The 20,489-nt window shown below is 50.9% G+C and overlaps 1 protein-coding gene across 9 annotated transcripts in view; it reads left to right on the top strand.

Annotated features, from left to right (window-relative positions):
• Window positions 1-2,427: 2,427 nt before the first annotated feature.
• Window positions 2,428-20,489, top strand: part of MYO18A (myosin XVIIIA) — a 107,301-nt gene continuing 89,239 nt past the window's right edge. For all 9 annotated transcript variants that reach the window (XM_029912552.1, XM_029912553.1, XM_029912555.1 and 6 more), the window contains exon 1: window positions 2,428-3,486. In XM_029912552.1, the coding sequence (XP_029768412.1) occupies window positions 2,473-3,486 (1,014 nt within the window). In that variant the 5' untranslated portion in view covers window positions 2,428-2,472. The remainder of the gene's footprint in view (window positions 3,487-20,489) is intronic.

Genomic DNA, 20,489 nt, shown 5'->3' on the forward strand with positions numbered 1-20,489 from the left:
CTGAAAGCAGATATTTACAATCTGGAGAATTCTCCCATCAGATGCACGGTGTTAAGGGTAATTTCTTTAACTGGGTGACTTCCTGCTACATTTACATATAGTTGTTGGTCTGTATCTCTCCATTTTTTTTCCATACAGCTGTTTGATTTTGTCTTGTTTTTGTAAACAAATCACACAGTGGAGCTTGGAGTGTAATTGGCCAGAATCTGCGTGTGCAATATTGAAGAAGAAAGAATTGTCTTGAGAGAGCCATATCTCTTACCTGACAGCGAAGGGTGTGATCACAGGGTATAGTTTTGTGACGCCACAGAGCATGCACCTCTGGTGTTGTCTGGACTTCCTTTTGGCTCTGGGCACGTATAATAAATAGCTCAGACCTGTTGGCCCACTGATTTTGGATGTATGCTATTATCAGGGTGCTGACTGGGGTATTGGCTAAAACCCCCATAAAGGGGGAGGAGAAATATCCCTCCCTATATGAGTAATGCAGCAATTCTTGCAATTCCTCTTTGTCTGTGGCAGCCCTGGAGAAGGCAGTTGGAGCAGTAGCCCTGGCAGGGGCTTTTGCTTCTAGCTGGGACTGATTGGCTGAGGAGTGAGCCAGGCTGTTCATGTGTCTGTAACGTCTTTGCAGCAGGCTGGGTACCTCCCCCAAAGTCAGAGAGATGCAGCCGAATGAAAGAGCGACTGTTCCTAGAGGTCGCCTGGCAGTATCACGGGTTCTGTGTTGCAGAGACTAATTTTAGACACTTATCACTGTCTCAGAGGGATGTGAGTTTCCAGGATCCTGTTTATTATAATAATAATAATAAAAAAATAAAAATGACTAGTAAGGGCTATGTTTTCTGTGTTCCCTGCAGGAAGCTTCCCTTCCCCCAGGCAGGGACCGCTAGCTGCTGCTGTTAGCCCAGGTCCCCTTTCTTCTGGGTCACTGACGGGGAGGGGCCTCAGCGCTCAGGGGTTTTGTGACAGAGGGAAAGAGGCACTGCTGCTTTTTGAAAGGCCCAGGACAGAAGCCTAGGGCAGGGCTTTCCCCTGTCCTAACAAGGCCTCTGTTTATTTTAACAAGGGGCTTTTTGAGTGAGAGAGCAAGAGACTCTTACAGCTACAGCAAAGCAAGAATGGGCTGTGTGCAGTCCTGTATCAGGGAGGGAATCTCTGTGCGGGCTTAAACCCTGCAAGTCAAATCAGACCTCTGAAAAGCAATTCCTTTTACCTGGCGAGACCTGCATTCCCCTGCAGTTGCTGGCCTGCCCTGCCTAAGGCACAGCAGGGGATGGATGCATGAGAAATTCTCCTTTAGAGGTTAGTGGTGCTCTCCATTGTGGGGGAGCAGGGGAGGAAGTTCAGGTCTTGACAGGTAGAGGGATGGGGGCAGAAGAAGGGGATTTTGTTTCAAGACGTGCCCATGTGACCTGAGCTGATTTGGGATCTGGAATTGTCTTTGGAAGAAGCTTTTCCATCCGCCTCTGACATCCACCTTATTCTGCCTGTGTTGCGCCATGCTGGGGTCTCCGAGTACTGTTCCCTTTGAGCTAGAGGGGAGAGCAGAAAAGCTTGTACGCTCAAAGGAGCCCTCTGTTAACCCTGTCCTGATGTTTTCTCTCTCTGGCAGAGGGTCATTTGCTGTGTTCAGGCATCCACTGCAGGACACCTGCATCCTCTCCTTACTGGGAAGAGTCTTCAGTGCTGTTGAAAGCTGCTAGATTGACAGCCATAGAGATGAGTTTTTCTGCCTCCCCCACCTGTGCTCCTCAGCCCTGCCTGTGCAGTGGGGCGGGGAGGCAAGGGGTGGTGTGTGGGGATGCTGTTACATCCAGTTGTTGTTTGAGTGAGAGGGGAGTTTGGTCCCAGTGGCTCATTTGTTCCTTGGCGTCTCGGTTGGGGTTGTTAATCGGGGCCTGAGTCCAATGGAGATGCAGCTGCTCGCTGCCTCCCAGGGTCAGGCCACAGAGAGTGAATGATGTATCTTGTGACATGGGCCCTTGTCCACTTGCAGCTGTCTGTGAGCCACCCCCTCACTTTGCATAGCCCATGGAGCGCTTACGGTAGCTTGCTTAACGCCAAGCTGAGCTGGGAACCAGCCTCCTAGGATTGAGATGTTTGGAATCCCATCCCTAGACCTTCGGCTTTCCCCGATGCGGCTATCTCAAACGCAACAGGAAAAGGTGGGCTGCCCTGTGCCCTCGCCCCCTGTGTGCAGCTCCTGTTGCCATCAGAGAAGCTGCGGGCTTGATAGCCTGGCATGTGCCCTAGTGGGGAGTGGGCAGTGCGAGCCAGAGAGCAGCAGAGTCTGGGTTTAGGGGGCTGGGCCATAGGTCCAGTTGTGTGAGCTCCTCTGGCTAACAAGATGTTTTGTTTTTGTTCTTTGCCTGTGCAGCAGCAGACCCAGCAGAAAGGCAGCAGGATCCAGAGCTGTAGAGCGGCCTCCTGCCCTTTGGAGCGCGGGTGCCTCCCGCGAGCCCTTCCAGCATGTTTAACTTGAAGAAAAAGGACAAAGACAAAGATGGGTCGAGGAAGGACAAGAAGGAAAAGAAGGAGAAAAAGGAGCGGATGTCGGCAGCCGAGCTCAAGAGCCTGGAGGAGATGAGCCTGCGCAGGGGCTTCTTCAACCTCAGCCGCACCTCCAAGAGAGAGTCCAAGTCCCGGCTGGAGATCTCCAACCCCATTCCCATCAAGGTGGCCAGTGGCTCAGACCTGCACCTCACTGACATCGACTCAGACAGCAACCGGGGCAGCGTGATCCTGGACTCGGGCCATCTCAGCACAGCCAGCTCCAGCGATGACCTCAAGGTGGACGACACCAACTTCAAAGGGTCGGTCCTGCAGCGGGCGGCCAAGTTCGGCTCCCTGGCCAAGCAGAACTCCCAAATGATTGTCAAGAGGTTCTCCTTCTCCCAGAAGAGCCGGGACGAGAGTGCCTCGGAGACCTCCACACCCTCCGAGCACTCTGCAGCCCCTTCCCCGCAGGTGGAGGTGCGCATGCTGGAGACTCAGCTCAGCAAGCAGGGAGCACCCATGGGCCACCTGAGGGCCCCCTCATCATCGGCGCTGCGAGCCAGGGTGCCCGAGGTGGTCAGCAAGAGGTTTCCTGCTGAGCTGAGGCTGCCCGTGGTGGTGCCGCCCCAGCCCCCCGTGCCCCGGGAGCTGGAGCTGCAGCGGCGTAACACCGGTGACTTTGGGTTCTCTCTGCGTCGCACGACCATGCTGGACCGGGCCCCTGACGGGCAGGTGTACAGGCGGGTGGTACACTTTGCGGAGCCAGGTGCTGGCACCAAGGACCTGGCACTGGGGTTGGTGCCGGGGGACCGGCTGGTGGAAATCAACGGCCGGAACGTGGAGAACAAATCTCGAGACGAGATAGTGGAGATGATCCGGCAGTCAGGGGAGACTGTGCGGCTGAAAGTGCAGCCCATCCTGGAGCTGAGCGAGCTGAGCCGCTGCTGGCTGAGGAGCAGCGAGGGGCTGCGCCGAGCGGCCTTCGATGTGAGTAGCCCGTTGCTAAAGTGTGTCCGTCTCTTTGGTTCGTTCAGTGCTAACCAGCCCTGGGGGTAGCCAGCTCGGCTCCCCGGGCAGCTCTGAGGTTGGGGGATAGTGCACGTGGGCACTGGTTTGGTGCGGCTTGTGTGTGACTAGGGAGGGGGCAGTGCCCAAAGCTCTTCCCATCTGAAAGGAATAGGGAGTGAGGAGCAGGGGATTCTGGGAGATGGTATTAGCGTGTGGCCCCCGACGTGGCTCTGGTGTGGCAATTTAAAGTAATAGCAGTTTAAAAGGTTTCGCCTGGTGTTGCTGGAGATTTTTGGGGAGGGGATGTGTGTGTTTGGACCAGTCAGCGCCTCCCTTCACAGGTTTGGGGGGTGCCCCTTGAAAAGAGAACTGGGAGCAGCTATTGGTGGGAGAGAGCCTTCTGGACCTGGCGTGTCTGCTAGAACCTCGTGCAGGCATTTCTTTTTATCGTACTGAAGAGACCTTCTGTGGTCAGCTGTGCGTTATACAGACTTTGGTGCCCCGGACTCCTGGCAAGTCATCACAGCAGCCTGCAGTGTCTGCCTGGGCTCCCTGGGATAGATCCCTATATAGACACCTGTTCTTGGTGCGCCTTATGCCTGCATTATAAATGTAACATCCTGGACTGCTCCTGGGGCCGGATTCAGGCCTGTGAAGTGAGCCAGCTGCTTAGCTGTATGTGCATTGTGGGGAAATAGAACCACAGAGTTCGTACCCAATTTCTCTGTGGTGAAACATGTAGTCCCTTAGCTCATATACACTGATGTGCTTGTCACTGCTCCATATGCAGAGAGTCAGGTGAGGGGAACTGGAGAATGTGGTCAGAGGTTCCCTCAGTTAAAGACTGTTCTTCATTCCCATAGCCCAGTAGGACCCAGACTTCGATCCATTGCAGTAACTGAGATCTGGGTCTCTTGACTTATTTGAACTCTCTTCTTCCCCCTGGGGAGTTATGACATGTTGGAGTTGGGGCCTTGGAAATACCTTGCCTGTGGTGTGAAGGACTGTGAGGATATAAGGTGCTGGTCAGATGGGAGCAGAGCCGCCCTGGCTTCAGCTGTTAGCTCTTGCTCCCTGCCAGGGCCCTAGCCAGGTTTCACTCATTGTGTGGGCAGAGATGTGTCATATTGAACATTGCGCCTCAGGTGGTTTGCGACCAGCTGACACGACTTTCAGCAGGACGGTCCTTGTCTACACTGAGGGCTAAGCCATGTTTGACATTGCCAGGGCAGGTGTAAACCGAAATGAGATTTTCTAGTGTAAACATGCCCTTAAGAAAATGTTGTCCTTCTAGCACAACCATGGAAAATTCCTCTTGCACGCTCACTGGGGGCTCACCTCTTTTTCATGGGCAAGTAAAATATCCCTAGTTTTTTCACTAGAATCATGGTCGTGAAATGGGGGCCAATAGATTTTTTGTTTCTTCTGGAGAACGGTACATTTTCCTGGTAGCTCTGCACGGCTCCAGTAGCACTTTGTGTTGCAGGAAGCGGTCTTGGAAAGCCCAGCTCTGTAATGCCTATGAATCCCTTGAACAAGGGAGTGGATTGTTGTACATATCAGATAACTAAATGTGTTGCTGCTGTTTAAAAGAAAGTGAAAAGATTGCTCACTTGCTGTTCTGGTGGTTCAGGTAATCCAGATACTAAATACTGACAGGCTCTCATGTAAATACCGTCTAAAAAGTTAACCATTTAAACGATTAAAAATCTGTCGTTTAAGCAGTTAACCAATTAAGCGGCTGGGGCCGATCCTGCCGGCCAACCCGGGGTTAACAGTTAAGGTGGGTTAACCGGTAAGACTATTGCTTACCAGTTAACCTTTTACATCCCTAATAAAGAGGAGCAAAAGCTTATGGCATGGTTGATGGAACCTATTGTTTGGTTGATAGAAAATGCCACCATGCAAAGGGTTAATTTTGCCACAACATTCTGTGCTGCTTCCAAAGTGGCTGTGCTCTGTGGCTGGTTCACTAATTCCTGCTGATGGTGACCCGGGAGAGCAGAGAGCCTCCTGGGTAATTAGCCTGGAAAACAGGATAAGCTATTTAAAGGGACATGATCTAGTGGTTTAAGTCCAACATGTAGCTTTGGTAAAAATAAATAAATTAAATCAAATCCTGGCATTTTCCTGTTTACAGTGTAATGAAAACAGTGTTCTTGGTTTGGATTTAACCCTTCCCCCTGCCAGTTTGTTGGCATTGTGGGGCTGGGCTGTGGCATGAGAACCTGTGTGTGAAACTGACTTGAACAAAAGCGAAGCTGACTAGTTTATTTTTATTGTTCCCAGGGAGGGACATGTATAAAGAAAACAAACAGCATCCCTGGTGGGAAGCTAAATGAGGGTTGGGTTCAACAACCCAGGAAGGTGCTAGCAGTGTGGGGCAGGGCTGGTTTTGCTCAGCAGAATCCCTTTCCAGGGTCTGGCTTTGCTCTGCCCAGATGAGCAGTGGAGTGGAGTGGAATGAGGCCAGTGGGACAGGGAGGTTCTGAGGAGTGTCCAGAAGCCGGGTTGGAGGAGATACACAGCAAACCGAAGCGTGTCTGCTGCTGCAGAGTTTGGCAGGTGCCGAGGTTTTGGAGTGTCAGGCGCCTGGCTCAGAGTCTGTGTTCTGCAGCTGTGAGCCATATGTGTGTGTGGTGGCTCCATGTCTAGATGCGTCTCCTGTAGTTCCAGTGGGGAATGTTTCTGCATATAGCAGTCCGATCCTAGAGGGAAATAAGCTTTGCTGCTCACCACTAGAGGCATCCCCATAGTACCGCCGTGCAAAAAGGGTGCTTTCCTGTAGCCACGTTGAGCCGCGCTGTGGATATGGAGGTGTCTCCCAAGGGGGGATTATTGAAGTAGTGCCGTGTGTATACCACGGGGTGGGACAAGTGTGGTTTATAAATCGCAGTGCGTCGTTTGTGAAGTGCCAAGTGCACTGTGGTGCTGTGTAGACAGTAATGTAACAGCTCGGTGGCCCGTATCCTGCTTGCTAGTACAGTGGCCATCCAGCTACACTCTACATTGGCTTGTTGACTAACTGAGCCTCTCGTTCTGACAGGGTCATTTTAAGTTTGGACAAAGCCCCCCAAAATGCGAGGCCCCTGAAGAGTTAAGCCTGCCTCTGACACGGAGAGATGCACTTGCATTTTACCTCCAGCTGCCTGGACAAGAATACCCTTTACGTCTAAAAGAATCAAAGATTGGCCTTGTTTCAGGCTTCTGCCAAAGGGATGCGTATTGTGAAGCATGCAGTCAGCAGTGTAGGATCAGCTGCTAAACGACCTGCCAGATGTTTATGGTGCAGAAACGAGTAGGAAGTCCTAAGGAAATGTGCAGCATAATGGAAACCGACAAAATCTAAGAAGTCTCTTTCAGTGGAGAGTGCGTTCAAGGAAGCTCTCCAAGTAAAAGCCAAACGGCTATGTTTGCCTGGGACCGAGTTAGAGTGGGGAGGAAAGGCAGCCGGTCTCTGGGCCATGCATGCGCTTCTCAGCACCTGACCCTCAGCTTATGTGGAAGTGGCCTGGGCTCCCAATGACCCAGCTCGAGGGGCGGGGAGGAAGGGGAATCTGGGCTGCAGGAGACCTGCTGTATCTTATCATAATCCTAGACTGGGCGCTCTCTGTAATGCAAATCATCCTCATAGCAAATAGCAGCAAAGGGCCTTGCCTTCCATTTTGCACTGGTGTTCTGAGCATCCGGGTGGGCCAAGGTTTTGCTGGGGTCTTTGCCTTGCCAGGGGAACAACATAATGGCTTTAGGATCCAAAGGGTGAGCCAAAGGTCTGTGTGCAGAGGGTGATATTATGAGGCACAGGCAGTGCCTTCAGTGCAGAATGACAGCTTATGGGCATCCCTGGCGGAGACCCAGGTGTCACCTGGCGGGAAGGCTCCAGGGATGCACTTGCTGTCATTTGTGCTGCAGGACTTGTCTATATCCATACTGATCAGGAGGAGTTACGCTGGTGCAGATGCTTTTATTGGGTTAAAACTGGTTGTGGTGAGTTAGCTTGCAACCATTATAAGCCAGGTTTAAATCAGAATGTCCACACACAAAATTGCACCAATTTAGCTAAATCTGTTCAGAATCACTCCTTAGTTCAGTGAGAACAGGCGTCAGCAGTGTAACCTGGGCCTTGTAAGAGATGGCAGCAGGAAAGCTCTGGGAGCATGTACCGTGTACGCTCTTGTAGCGCCTGTTGCTTTGATTGGGTAGGCCCTACAGTAAGCATCGCTTTTTGGTACTTAGCTCTGGAATAATTAACAACCAACTAACCCCCCCCCCTCCATTCCCCCCTTTTTAAAAAATGGAGATATTCCTTCCCACAAGCGATAAACTAACTGCAGGCAGCCCTTCTCACGGAGTCAGCACAATGGGACATTCGTGCAAGTATCAGCTGGCTGGGCCAGGCACGGTCTGTGCAACTACTTGGCAGATATTTGTGTTCTGAATTAGAACTTGCCCCCACCCCCCAGCTTGGTTTCGTCTGCTTCATCCTACAGCAGAGCCTTAGATAACATTTGTGACCAGAGAGCCTGCTGCAGTGGACACGAATGAAATGCCATCCCTTCGCTGCAGGATCAAGTAGGCAGAGAAGAAGAGATGGGAAGGAGCAAGGCCCTGGTTTAACACACACAGCTTTGCTTAGCAGATGGATCCAGCCAGACCCTCTGGCATTCAGGTGGATGGATTTATGCTTTGTCTGAGAGCTTTAACAGTGTACTTCATGGCTGACATACAAGCAAAGAGATTCTGAGTTAAGGCAGCACCTCCACCTGGGGCCGAGGAGGCATTGCAGAAATTGGTGCATGAAGCTACAGCCTATGTGGGCTGCCCCAATGGGCCAATTTAGGGAGTGAGGGTCAGCACAAGGGTTAACTACTACTCGGATCCTACTTCAGGCCTCAGAGAAGGGCTAACTAGGCCCTGTGGAGCGTAGGCATTGTGCTGGCCCTGTGCACAGAGGAGTGAATTCCACCCCGAGTGACTACGGAGGTTGGACCTCATTGCTTGTGTTTGCTGGTTGTGCTGTAGCGCACTTTGTGATGCAGTTGTGTTGTTTGGCAGGTATTTGCTGAATGTGATGCTTGCAGAAGCCTCCTGGTCAGCCTGCGGAGACCAGCCCAGGCACTCAGACTGATTTTGCTAGAGTTATGCTGAATTGGGAAATAAAGAGAGACTCAGGTACTGTCAGAGCAGCTGGAGCTGCAGTTGTTGAGAAGCCAGTAGCATGTACCCCCACGTGCCGGCAGTTCCCCTGACTGCTGGTGAAGGCTCCATGCTTTGAGTCTAGCTTCCTTTCCCTCCTCTCCCGTGGCACCTGTATATTTAGGCTGCAGGAAAGTTCTGATGGTTGCGGACATCTTTCCCCTGCCCCCCAGCTGTCTCTCTCGGTATGTTGACCTCTTCTCAAAATCATAAGAAAGCTGATTGGAATCTTTCAGATCATTGTAGCCAGAGGTGCATGTTTGATTGTGAAAGAGGCAACGTCAGGATGGGTGGTGTGATGCTGATGTAGCGTGTGTCTTGGGGAGCAGGTTGCTGCGCTGTGGATAGCTGCCTTCTGTGCTGATGACACTTTGCTGGCGATGTCCTCAGAGGAGGGTTTGTAGGGTAGATGAGCAGATTTGACCTACTCATTGCTGGCAGGAGCAATCCCTGCTCTTCCGTATGCTGCTGTGCCTTGTCTGTGTCGTGGAGCATTCTGAATCTGAATGCACGACGCCTGCTGCAGGGGGAAAGTGGCTGGTCTGTGGCAGCCACGAGATCTCTGAGATTTCCACGGGAGCATAGAGTCTGTCGAGCGCCTCCAGCAGCTCTGTAAGTGGCCAGTGCATTAGGGCTTTGTGTCTGACAGTTTGGGTTCTAGTCATTCTCCAGAGCCAGCCCTGAATCGCAGCTATTCCCTTTCTGTGTCGAAATGTCTCCATCTCCTCTTTGGAGAGGTTGGGGGTGGGAAGCGAGCCTTACAAGCGCTTGCTGTCTCTGTTACACTGTTCTTCCCACTTCCTTTGCCTTTTGCTCCAAGTCATGGCCCGAGCCTGCTAAAGACGTGTAGAGATTTGTGGTTGCTGAGAGAAATTGCCCAGCGCTAGAGCTCTGAGCTGAGCTCACATGGCACGAGCATCTTGATGTAGCTTTCCAATAAAAAGTTAAAAAGCAGATGCTGAAAATGTAAGTTCAGAATGTAACATACAGTGAAACCTAAGGTTTGATGAGACCCTTTGCATCTGCTTGCCGTGTGATTGCCTTTCCCATGGGTATCCTTGTTTAAGGTAGGCTGGAGACCAGGAGGTCCGCTGCCGAGTTATCTCTCCCTGTCTGTAAGTGCCTAGCTGAGGGCAGTTCCCTGCAGTGTTGTGTGTTCCCACCTTGGCAATGGCTTTAAGCAGTTTGGTCTGGTTTATGCTGCCCACCCAAACCCTGTTTGCAGCCTGTTGAACTGGAACTGAGCTAAAACCAGGTGCAAATGTCAAGCTTTCAAATGAAGTTAAAAGTCCAGTGTGGAAAGGCCCATAAAGAACCCTCTTGATTTGGCAGGCCTGAAATTTGAATGACTTTTTTCCTTATGTATTTGCAAAGCTGAAACAGTTCTTTCCAATTCTTCAAACCATGTGTTTCCCTTCTGCATTTATCTTTACAATCAAGTAATGCCGGCACCCCTTGCTCACCAGCGTGGCTACAGTGTAACACAGCAGCGAGAACACAGCATCACCATCCAACTTCCCGGAGGGCTGGCGAAAGAGAAGAGAACAAGCCCGTGTTGTCTCCAAGTGATGTGGGAGGAATGGGGTAGAACTGAGCAGAAGGACACAAGACTGTTTCACAGTGTCAGTCTTCGCAGCTAAGGACCGTCTCTTGACTTTGACTGAACAGAGAACTGAGATGTGTCTTTGGGGAACCTGCCCTGTGTGGGAAAGAAAACTGTTAGTCCATGACCCTGGCCATCTCTGTGTGGTATTGACTCCATGACAGCAGCAGGAGGATCTCATGTGTGAACTGTAGTGTAGTGTAGTGGTTAGTGGGCCGAGTGTAGCTAGTTGAAAGACTGGGGTGTATTGTGTATGGAGACCTTTTAATCCTCAGCTGTTGTCAATACTTAGCTCGTTACAGCACTTCACATCCCTAGATCACACACTGCTTTCCAGAGGAAGCTGTGGTGTTATCCTGATGTACAGACAGGGAAACTGAGGCACAGACTTGCCCAAGGTCGCAAAACGAGTCAGCACCAAAGCTGGGAACAGAGCTCAGGAGTCCTGGTGCTACTGGCTTGTGCTGCCTCTTTGACATACCTGCATCTCATGTGCTTTCCTTTGGCCCTCGAGCTGCCAGAGATCTAGCTGGCTGGTTGGATCATGTATGTGGCGCACTGCTCTGCTGATTGGGCAGTGACCCTCGAGGGAGAACAGCCCATTGTTGGCATCGCTAGTCTCTGAAGTATGTCCTGTTCCTGTCTTGGGAAACCCTTTCCCCGTGACCAGTGCCAAGAAAGGGTGAAATAACTTGGAGGCGTCACCAAATTCCTGGGCTGCTGGTTTGCTGTCAGGATGTTTGTTCCTAGGCAGTGCGGTTACACTGTTAACGTTTCAGCTGCCGCTAGCCCAGCGCATGGCTGGTGTGCCTTGGGGTCGGAAATGACTTCCGCCTCCAGCCAGTGAAGGGAGGGAGAGACCCAGCCAGAGGTTTAGTCCAGTGTTAATAAGAACGTAGGTTTAGACAACGCTTTGAATATCACAGGACCCCAAAACCCCTTGCTGCTATAAATGGCAGGGCAGAGCTGCAGTCAGGTGAAGTGCATACTGAACATCCAGCCAGTTGAATGTAACCCTGAACCCAGGGAAGCCACCCAAAGCTGTAGAGGAACCAGGAGAGAGCAGGTGCACGGATCAGAAGTCTCTTGCAACATTGGTAACTCTGAACAAAACGTTATGGTTGGTCTTTCAAAAGTTAACTACTGAACATTGACTTAATACAGCTTTGAAACTTTACATAAGAATGGCCATACTGGGTCAGACCAAAGGCCCATCTAGCCCAGTATCCTGTCTTCCGACAGTGGCCAATGCCAGGTGTCCCAGAGAGAATAAACAGAACAGGTAATCATCAAGTGATTCATCCTGTCACTCATTCCCAGCTTCTGGCAAACAGAGGCTAGGGACACCATCCCTGCCCATCCTGGCTAATAGCCATTGATGGACCTAAACTCCGTGAACTTATCTAGTTCTTTTTTGAACCTTCTTATAGTCTTGGCCTTTACAACATCCTCTGGCAAGGAGTTCCACAGGTTGACTGTGCTTTGTGTTAAGAAATACTTCCTTTTGTTTGTTTTAAACCTGCTGCCTATTAATTTCATTTGGTGACCCCTAGTTCTCGTGTTATGAGGAGTAAATAACACTTCCTTATTTGCTTTCTCCATACCAGTCATGATTTCATAGACCTCTGTCATATCTCTCCTTAGTCATCTCTTTTCCAGGCTGAAAAGTCCCAGTCTTATTAATCTCTCCTCATATGGCAGCCGTTCCATACCCCTAATAATTTTTATTGCCCTTTTCTGAACCTTTTCCAATTCCAATATATCTTTTTTGAGATGGGGCAACCACATCTGTATTTAGTATTCAAGATGTGGGCGTACCATGGATTTATATAGTGGCAATATGATATTTTCTGTCTTATTATCTATCCCTTTCTTAAGGATTCCCAACATTTTGTTCACTTTTTTGACTGCCTCTGCACATTGAGTGGATGTTTTCAGAGAACTATCCACAATGACTCCAAGATCTCTTTCTTGAGTGGTAACAGCTAAATTAGACCCCATCATTTTATATGTATAATTGGGATGATGTTTTCCAATGTGCATTACTTTGCATTTATCAACATTGAATTTCATCTGCCATTTTGTTGCCCAGTCACCCAGTTTTGTGAGATCCTTTTGTAGCTCTTTGCAGTCTGCCTGGGACTTAGCTATCTTGAGTAGTTTCGTATCATCTGCAAATTTTGTCACCTCACTGTTTACCCCTTTTCCCAGATCATTTATGAATATGTTGAATAGGACTGGTCCCAGTACAGACCCCTGTGGGACACCACTATTTACTTCTCTCCATTCTGAAAACTGACCATTTATTCTTACCCTTTCCCCCCCTGTCTTTTAACCAGTTACCAATCCATGTGAGGATCTTCCCTCTTATCCCATGACAGTTTACTTTGCTTAAGAGCCTTTGGTGAGGGACCTTGTCAAAGGCTTTCTGAAAGTCTAAGTAGACTATATCCACTGGATCCCCCTTGTCCACATGCTTGTTGACCCCCTCAAAGAATTCTAGTAGATTGGTGAGGCATGCTTTCCCTTTACAAAAACCATGTTGGCTCTTCCCCAACAAATTATGTTAATGTATGTGTCTGACAATTTTGTTCTTGACTATAATTTCAAACAGTTTGTCCGGTACTGACGTCAGGCTTACTGGCCTGTAATTGTTGGGATCACCTCTGGAGCCCTTTTTAAAAATTGGCATCACATTAGTTATCCTCCAGTCATGTGGTACAGAAGCTGATTTAAATGATAGGTTACAAACTACAGTTAGTAGTTCTGCAATTTCACATTTGAGTTCCTTCAGAACTCTTGGGTGAATACATCTGGTCCTGGTGACTTATTACTGTTTAGTTTATCAATTTGTTCCAAAACCTCCTCTACTGACAAATCAATCTGGGACAGTTCCTCAGATTTGTCACCTAAAAAGAATGGCTCAGGTTTGGGAATCTCCCTCACATCCTGATCCGCAAAGGCCGATGCAGAGAATTCATTTAGTTTCTCTGCAGTGGCCTTATCATCCTTGAGTGCTCCTTTAGCACCTCGATTGTCCAGTGGCCCCACTGGTTGTTTAGCTGGCTTCTAATGTACTTAAAAATGTTTTTTGCTATTACTTTTTAGTCTTTAGCTAGCTGTTCTTCCAGTTCTTTTTTGGCCTTCCTAATTATATTTGTACACTTCATTTGCCAGAGTTTATGCTCCTTTCTATTTTCCTTTACTATGCAGAAGAAAAATGCTGCTTTTAACCATCATAATTTAAATGAAACAAGCACAGAAAGTTTCTTTCCTTGTCAAATTTTTTTGTAAACTTTCCCTTTATTTGTGTTTAGCACAGTACTGTACTATATTTGCTTTGATTTTTGTCTCTGCTGCTGCCTGATTGCATACTTGTGGTTCCAGATTAGAGGCATGGTTGACTGGTCAGTTCGTAACTCTGGTGTTTTCATAACTCTTTGTTGCTGTTTCTATTGAGAGTGAAGGCAGCTTAGGTCTGAGGTTTTCATTCCCTTTGTAGTTCGGAATGTGTGTCCGCCTCCGGAGAGGGCGGAAACCCTTGTTTTGTGCAGGTTCGTTGATTAATAGTCACTAGAATACAGTGTCACAGCTGCTGTTTTTAACTGGCTTTGTTGGCTGGGTCTGAGCAGACCTGTAATAGGCTGGGATCTCTTCCTGCCCGCCTGAGAGAGGAGAGCTTGGAATCCATGGCTGGTGCCCCGAATAAACCCTTGGAATGGATCTCGTGGGTTCTTCGGCTGAGGAAGCCGAGACGGCAAAGGTGACCGCTCACTCTGGGAGAGCTCCATGGATGTCCTTTGGGCAGCGAAGGTCTCTCGGCACCAATTTGCTTGGACACCCAGTCATCAGGAGCTTGGAGTGTCTCACCAGAGAACTCCTGGAGCAGGGGCCCGGCTCTGCACTCTTAAGGGGCTGGAAGGCATGTCCAAGAAATTCTCGACCTCTGAATGGGAGAGCCAATGCCACGTGGAAACTGGGGAGCAACGGGAGAGTATCTGGGGTTAGGGTTAGGGTGCTTTGCCCGGAGCACTGGAGAGAACTAGTGGTGTAAGGAGCCCTGGCTGTGGCGGGGGAGCATGCTGCGGGTTTGATACTCTGGGCCTGGAAGTGGGAGGAGAGAGTTGGAGAGTTTCAGAGCTCCTTGCCGCATCCGGCTGTGCCCTAGCTTCCATGGCAATCACAAGTGTGTGAAAGTGCTTTGGGGGACTCCATTCCCAATTCCTGCTTCTTGTGCTGGGGGGGGTGGTAGCCCTGTCAGTACCAGGATAGAGAGAGACAGAGGGGTGAGGCAATATCTCTCATTGGACCTGCTTCTGCTGGTGTACGAGCTCTTCTGCAGGGCTGGGAAATGTACCCAGAGTGTCGCTACTTATACTAAACGATTTGTACTTTGTATTTAGCTGAGACGCTCTGAGCACATTTCCCAGCCCTGCAGAAGAGCTCTGTGTGTAGCTTGAAAGCTTGTCTCTCTCACCAGCAGAAGCTGGTCCAATGAAAGATATTACCTCTTCTCCCCCCCCTGCTTCTTGTAATGGGGACAGCAGAGGCAGGGATTTGCCCTGGAAGAGGGGATTATGTCCTCCTCATCACCCCACCAGCTCAGAATGTTTCACCCAGATGGAGTAATGGATTCCCCGCTCTCCTCCACGCCCCGCAGTGAGATGGGCATCGAGGTTCAGCTCTGAATTGTGCTCGGCTGTTCAGGACTGCCTGCAGGGTCTCCCAGGAATAGATAGGCTGCCAAAGCAAACAGACTGTCATAGAGTCATAGACTTCAAGGTCAGAAGGGACCATCATGATTGTCTAGTCTGACCTCCTGCCCAACGCAGGCCACAGAATGTATCAAACCTCTAACCTATGTCCGAGCTATTGAAGTCCTCAAATCGTGGCAAAGACTTCAAGGTGCAGAGAATCCTCCAGCAAGTGACCCGTGCCTCACGCTGCAGAGGAAGGCAAACCCCCCCTCCCTCCCCCCAGGGTCTCTGCCAATCTGCCCTGGAGGAAAATTCCTTCCCGACCCCAAATATGGCGATCAGCTAAACCCTGAGCATGTGGGCAAGAGTCACCAGCCAGACACCCAGGAAGGAATTCTCTGTAGTAACTCAGATCCCACCCTACCTAACACTGCATCACAGGCCATTGGGCATATTTACTGCTAATAGTCAAAGATCAATTAATTGCCAAAATTAGGCTATCCCATCATACCATCCCCTCCATAAACGTATCAAGCTTAGTCTTGAAGCCAGATATGTCTTTTGCCCCCACTGCTCCCCTTGGAAGGCTGTTCCAGAACTTCACTCCTCTGATGGTTAGAAACCTTCGTCTAATTTCAAGTCTAAACTTCCTTCGCTCTGTGGGCTCTTCTGAGTGCACGCAGTAACGGAATGTCGTCTGCACTCAGAGCATTGTCCCATCCTTCGGGAGACAGCTTGTTAGCAGCAGGGTTGTTTGTTGATGCCGCTTTCCCTGTGACACACACAGTCTGCACATGAAAGCTCAGGACAGCTGAAAGATGCCATGCGTGAGACAGGGAGTGGGTTCCCTAACGGTGGAAATATCAACATGCAGTGAGCTCCGGGGGCTGATGAACACTTCTGCAGAGCAAACCTGACGCTAATGAGCAGCCGTCAGAATTACGGCCTAGTTAGTTACCAAAGCATGCACCCCGATCCATTCACTATGCTCACAAGGCACAGAGGCCCTCCTGCAAGGGTTAGCGGTATGGTTACCCATAGACTAGCTCAATAGGAGAGGCAGGATGGTCCAGGGTTAGGGTGCTGGCCTGGGACTTGGGAGTCCTGGGTTCAGTCCCCTCCTCCCTAGGTTACCTTGGGCAAGTCTGTCCCTTCCTCTCTGTGCCTCAGTTCCCCAGGTGGGGTTAATAGCACTCCCTTACTCAGGGGGTGCTGGGAGGATAGATATGCTCACCTGCTGTGGCGACGGGGGCTATGTAAGAAGAGAGAGGATATGTACAAGCCTGTGCTAATTGTTGGCTTTCCATAGCTAGGGTACAGAATAGCTGAGTTTAATGACACAAAAGGAAGAGGGGGGAGCTGAGAGCTTCACTGTCTGCCTGCTGTGCTCTGCTCCACACGAGCAGTGTCTCCCTCCTGCTCATCCTGCCCGCTTGCACAGGAGGGTGGAAGTAGATGGGCGGGGGGGGTTCCATGTGGGACTTGCCATGCCTGGATGTAGCCTTGCCATGCAGAACTGCTTTTGAGGGGAGTTGCTGTAAAGAGCGCCTTTAAACCTGGGTACTCAGGAGTTTCTGGCATCATGGGCCTAAAGAAGACGTTGCAGCTCTTCCCCTGTAGACAGCGCTGTGACTTATAATCCTCTGCAAGCCAAAGTCACTGGGAGCACAGAGCAGGTGACTCCCAAAGCAGTACTGGCTCACGGGTTCCTGCCTGGGGCATGAGGGCTGCGCCTGCACTCAGTGTGTGGGCAGCTATGACACCTTGCAGGAATGACGCGATCGGGGTGGGGGCTGGATTACCTTCTCGCACTCAGGGCCTGCTCCAGTAAAGCTGGTGCCTTTGCTGCTTGTGAGAAAGACACTGTGCTGGGGCGAGGATTTCGCCTCCGGAGTGGCTCTTGTGAAATCAGGGTGAAGTTGAGCGTGTTCAGCCCTGGTCACGAAATGGCTGTTTGCAGTGAAACGCTGCTGCCTTGTTGCCGTCCCTCCTGGGGCAGGGGCGGCTCTGTGACGCTCTCCGGGGAGAAACCCCGGAGCACCGCTCATGTATGACTGCTCGGCCGGAGCCGTTCAAGGTGCAGACCTGCTGCAGAGAGGCCTGTGCTCTCCCCAAGGCCCCGCAAAGCTGCAAGGAATGTTTCTGTTCTTAATTTAAATAAAAATGATCCATTTTTTGGAAACAGGAAATGATCTACATATTTTGGCCATTGCTTTAGAAACCTCCCCGTTTTGCAGTGGGGAAGCATGCCTCTGTGTGGAGCGAGATGCCATGGGCCTCTCAGGCCTCTCATTTACAATGCTGGTTAAGTTGCGGTGCCTGGCATTCGTGGCAGCAGCTGGTCAGTTGTGGGGTGGCCGAGAGGTGAGCTGCGTAGGGGCTCTGTAAGCGTTGATCCTGGGCACTCTGAGCACACATGGCTGTGTGGCCAGCCCCACCTGGAGCCCACTTCTTTTTGGTAGGAAGGCTTGTGTTTCTTCTGGGAAGTGACAGCAGGACAGGAGCAATGTTGGAAGAGATAATATTTTACAGACCCGAACAATTGTTCCCTCAGATGCTTGTGGTTTGCCTCCACTGCTCCCCTTGGAAGGCTGCTCCAGAGCTTCACTCCTCTGATGGTTAGAAACCTTCGTCTAATTTCAAGTCTAAACTTCCTGATGGCCAGTTTATGTCCATTTGTTCTTGTGTCCACATTGGTACTGAGCTTAAATAATTCCTCTCCCTCCCTGGTATTTATCCCTCTGATATATTTATAGAGAGCAATCATATCCCCCCTCAGCCTTCTTTTGGTTAGGCTAAACAAGCCAAGCTCTTTGAGTCTCCTCTCATAAGACAGGTTTTCCATGCCTCGGATCATCCTAGTAGCCCTTCTCTGAACCTGTTCCAGTTTGAATTCATCCTTCTTAAACATGGGAGACCAGAACTGTGCACAGTATTCCAGATGAGGTCTGACCAGTGCCTTGTATAACGGTACTAACACCTCCTTATCTCTACTGGAAATACCTCGCCTGATGCTTTTTTCACGGCCATATCACATGGGCAGCTCATAGTCATCCTGTGATCAACCAATACTCCGAGGTCCTTCTCCTCCTCTGTTACTTCCAACTGATGCGTCCCCAGCTTATAACAAAAATTCTTGTTATTAATCCCTAAATGCATGACCTTGCACTTTTCACTATTACATTTCATCCTATTACTATTACTCCAGTTTACAAGGTCATCCAGATCTTCCTGTATGATATCCTGGTCCTTCTCTGTATTGGCAGCACCTCCCAGTTCAGTCTCTGGGGCCCATTCATTCCCTGCCTTTTCAGTGGAGGCTTCCAGCAGGGAGGCTAGTTAGTGCCGACTCTGGTATCTTGTGATGTGTCTCCTGAGAACCCACACGTTGAACAGCCACCATGGGGAACAACTTCCCGTCGCGGCTGACCTGTGACTAGAGGGGCCCAGCTGCACTGTCCCCATGTCCTCCATCCGTCTGTGTCATGTGGATGGTGCAGTGAGTGATTGGCAGGTCTAGGGCTGCTTTCTAGATTTGTCTCAAACCCTTTGTGCTAGGTTGATTTGTCAGCCTGACTTCCGGGGCAGCCGTGTTTACAGTGCTAATGAGAGCAGCTGAAATCAGAGCGACTGGCGGCAGAGCAGGGCATATGTCTGCGTCGCTGGGAGGAATGTGCAGCGCCGTTGCTGGAGATGCCCTTTTGGGTGCTGTAATGCAATGCACCAGGGCCCCTGAGCAGAGAGCCCCTCACGCCCAAAGTTCACCCCTGGCCTCTTCTGCCAGGCTGGCTCTCCTCCAAGTTTGTATTTGTTTATTTACCATTTAAATTCTTCTGGTAAGTAGCAGGTATGCACAGTTCTCTTCTGGCAGGGGCAGAAATATTCCAGAGACGCCCCAGAGCACTACAGCACTTCAGAAAGACCACAACTATTCAGTGTTTGCGCCAGCAGAGCCCTGAGTGCCCCCACACATCGCTATCTCTGGAGTCATCTCTCGCTGCACCAGCAGATGTGCACATGCTGCTTGTGCTCTGCTCAGAGGTCAGAGCAGCCGTCTCCCACTCCAGAGGAAGATTTCTGGGAGTCCCTCTCTTCCTACCTTCTTGGGGTGCACTGCTGAGATTTCCTGTCTCTGCACTGTGAAACGTTTCCCTGTAGAGTCTGGCTGTGCATAGCTGGCCAAAGGTGCCAAGTTGTGGCTCAGGTACTCTCTCCTTGAGAGCCCACTGACTTCCCTGTCTTCCTGGTGCCAAGCGCTGCCCACGGAGACCCCATCTCAGCATTAGGCAGGGAATGTCTGGTCTGATGTGGCTTGTTGAATGCACAACCCCAGAGCCGAGGCAGTGAGGAGCTGGGGGAAGGGGGCTTTCTCTGATGACAGTGCTTGCTGCAGACCCCACTTGTAGCCCTTGGCTTGGCCTGTGTTGCTCTATTGAAATAGAGGTTGCCGGAGACGCAGGAAATACTCTGGATTTTTCCCTGGCTCCAATTAGCCTGGAGACACTTTTGGGGTTTTTTCGTATTTCTCCAAGGAAAGTTTGTAATTTCTCTCCCTGTTCAGCCACCATTCGAGCTGCCTGGATCCCACGTTGCTGGGTGTAGGGCAGGGGAACCTTGCTGGAGATGGCAGCGAAGGAAGGGGCAGGTGGTGGAGTGGCTGCTCTGGTATGTTTTAGGAGCAGCAGGTGAGGAGTGATGAGAGGAGGGGCCTCGTCCTGGTGATAACTGAGCAGGACTGAAAGTGGGTCTCCAGAGGAGAGGGGAAAGCCCTGCTCTGTCCCTCCAGGCCAGCTCCTGGGAGCCAGGGCAGGATTGTCCCTCCCTGCCTAGCTGGAAGTGTCCCAAGCCATGGGGTAAGTCACGGCCTCCCTTAGGCAAATGGTTCTCATAGCTTCTGAGAGGGTCTGCGATGGGCTGTGGGTCCCCCCGCCCCATGAAAGGGAGCAGGCTGGTGGGATGGAGTGGTCCATGCCATTCAGGGCTCTGTGGCAATGATATCCTATAGGCCAGTGACTCATTCCCAACGTGATTGGGCCAGTTCCCTAGCCTGCTTCCGGCTGGCCCAGCAGCGCCAGCTGCCTCCCAGTAAGCTGTGTGTGTTCCAGCTCCCCAGTGGAACAGAGCCACTCCAAAGCCCCAGTTCCCTGCCTAGACCGTGGCTCCTGTGTGCTCCTACATCCCCCCCAGGAGTGACTAGACTTGTGATAGGCCTTGGGCGTTGGTGGGGCTGAGGTCAGGGCTGCAGCCCGCTGGGTTGGGGGCGTGGGGGCTTTGGGGTGGCAGGGTGGTGCTGAGGAAGGGTGGGGAGCTGTCTCCAGCTGCTGGGCTAGGGTGGTCTCTGCTGCAGTTGCGCCGAAAGGCTCTGAGGAGGAATGAGAGGAATCTGCTGGTGGAGCAGAAATCCTGGTTGTGAGCAGCCAGGGGCCCAAGGGAGAGGCTGAGCTGCTGAGAGTGGCATTCCGGAGCACAGAACCGGGGGGGGGGGG

The sequence above is a fragment of the Terrapene carolina genome, unplaced genomic scaffold, assembly GCF_002925995.2.
Source record: "Terrapene carolina triunguis isolate 2854851 unplaced genomic scaffold, T_m_triunguis-2.0 Scaffold231, whole genome shotgun sequence".
Taxonomy (NCBI): domain Eukaryota; kingdom Metazoa; phylum Chordata; order Testudines; family Emydidae; genus Terrapene; species Terrapene triunguis.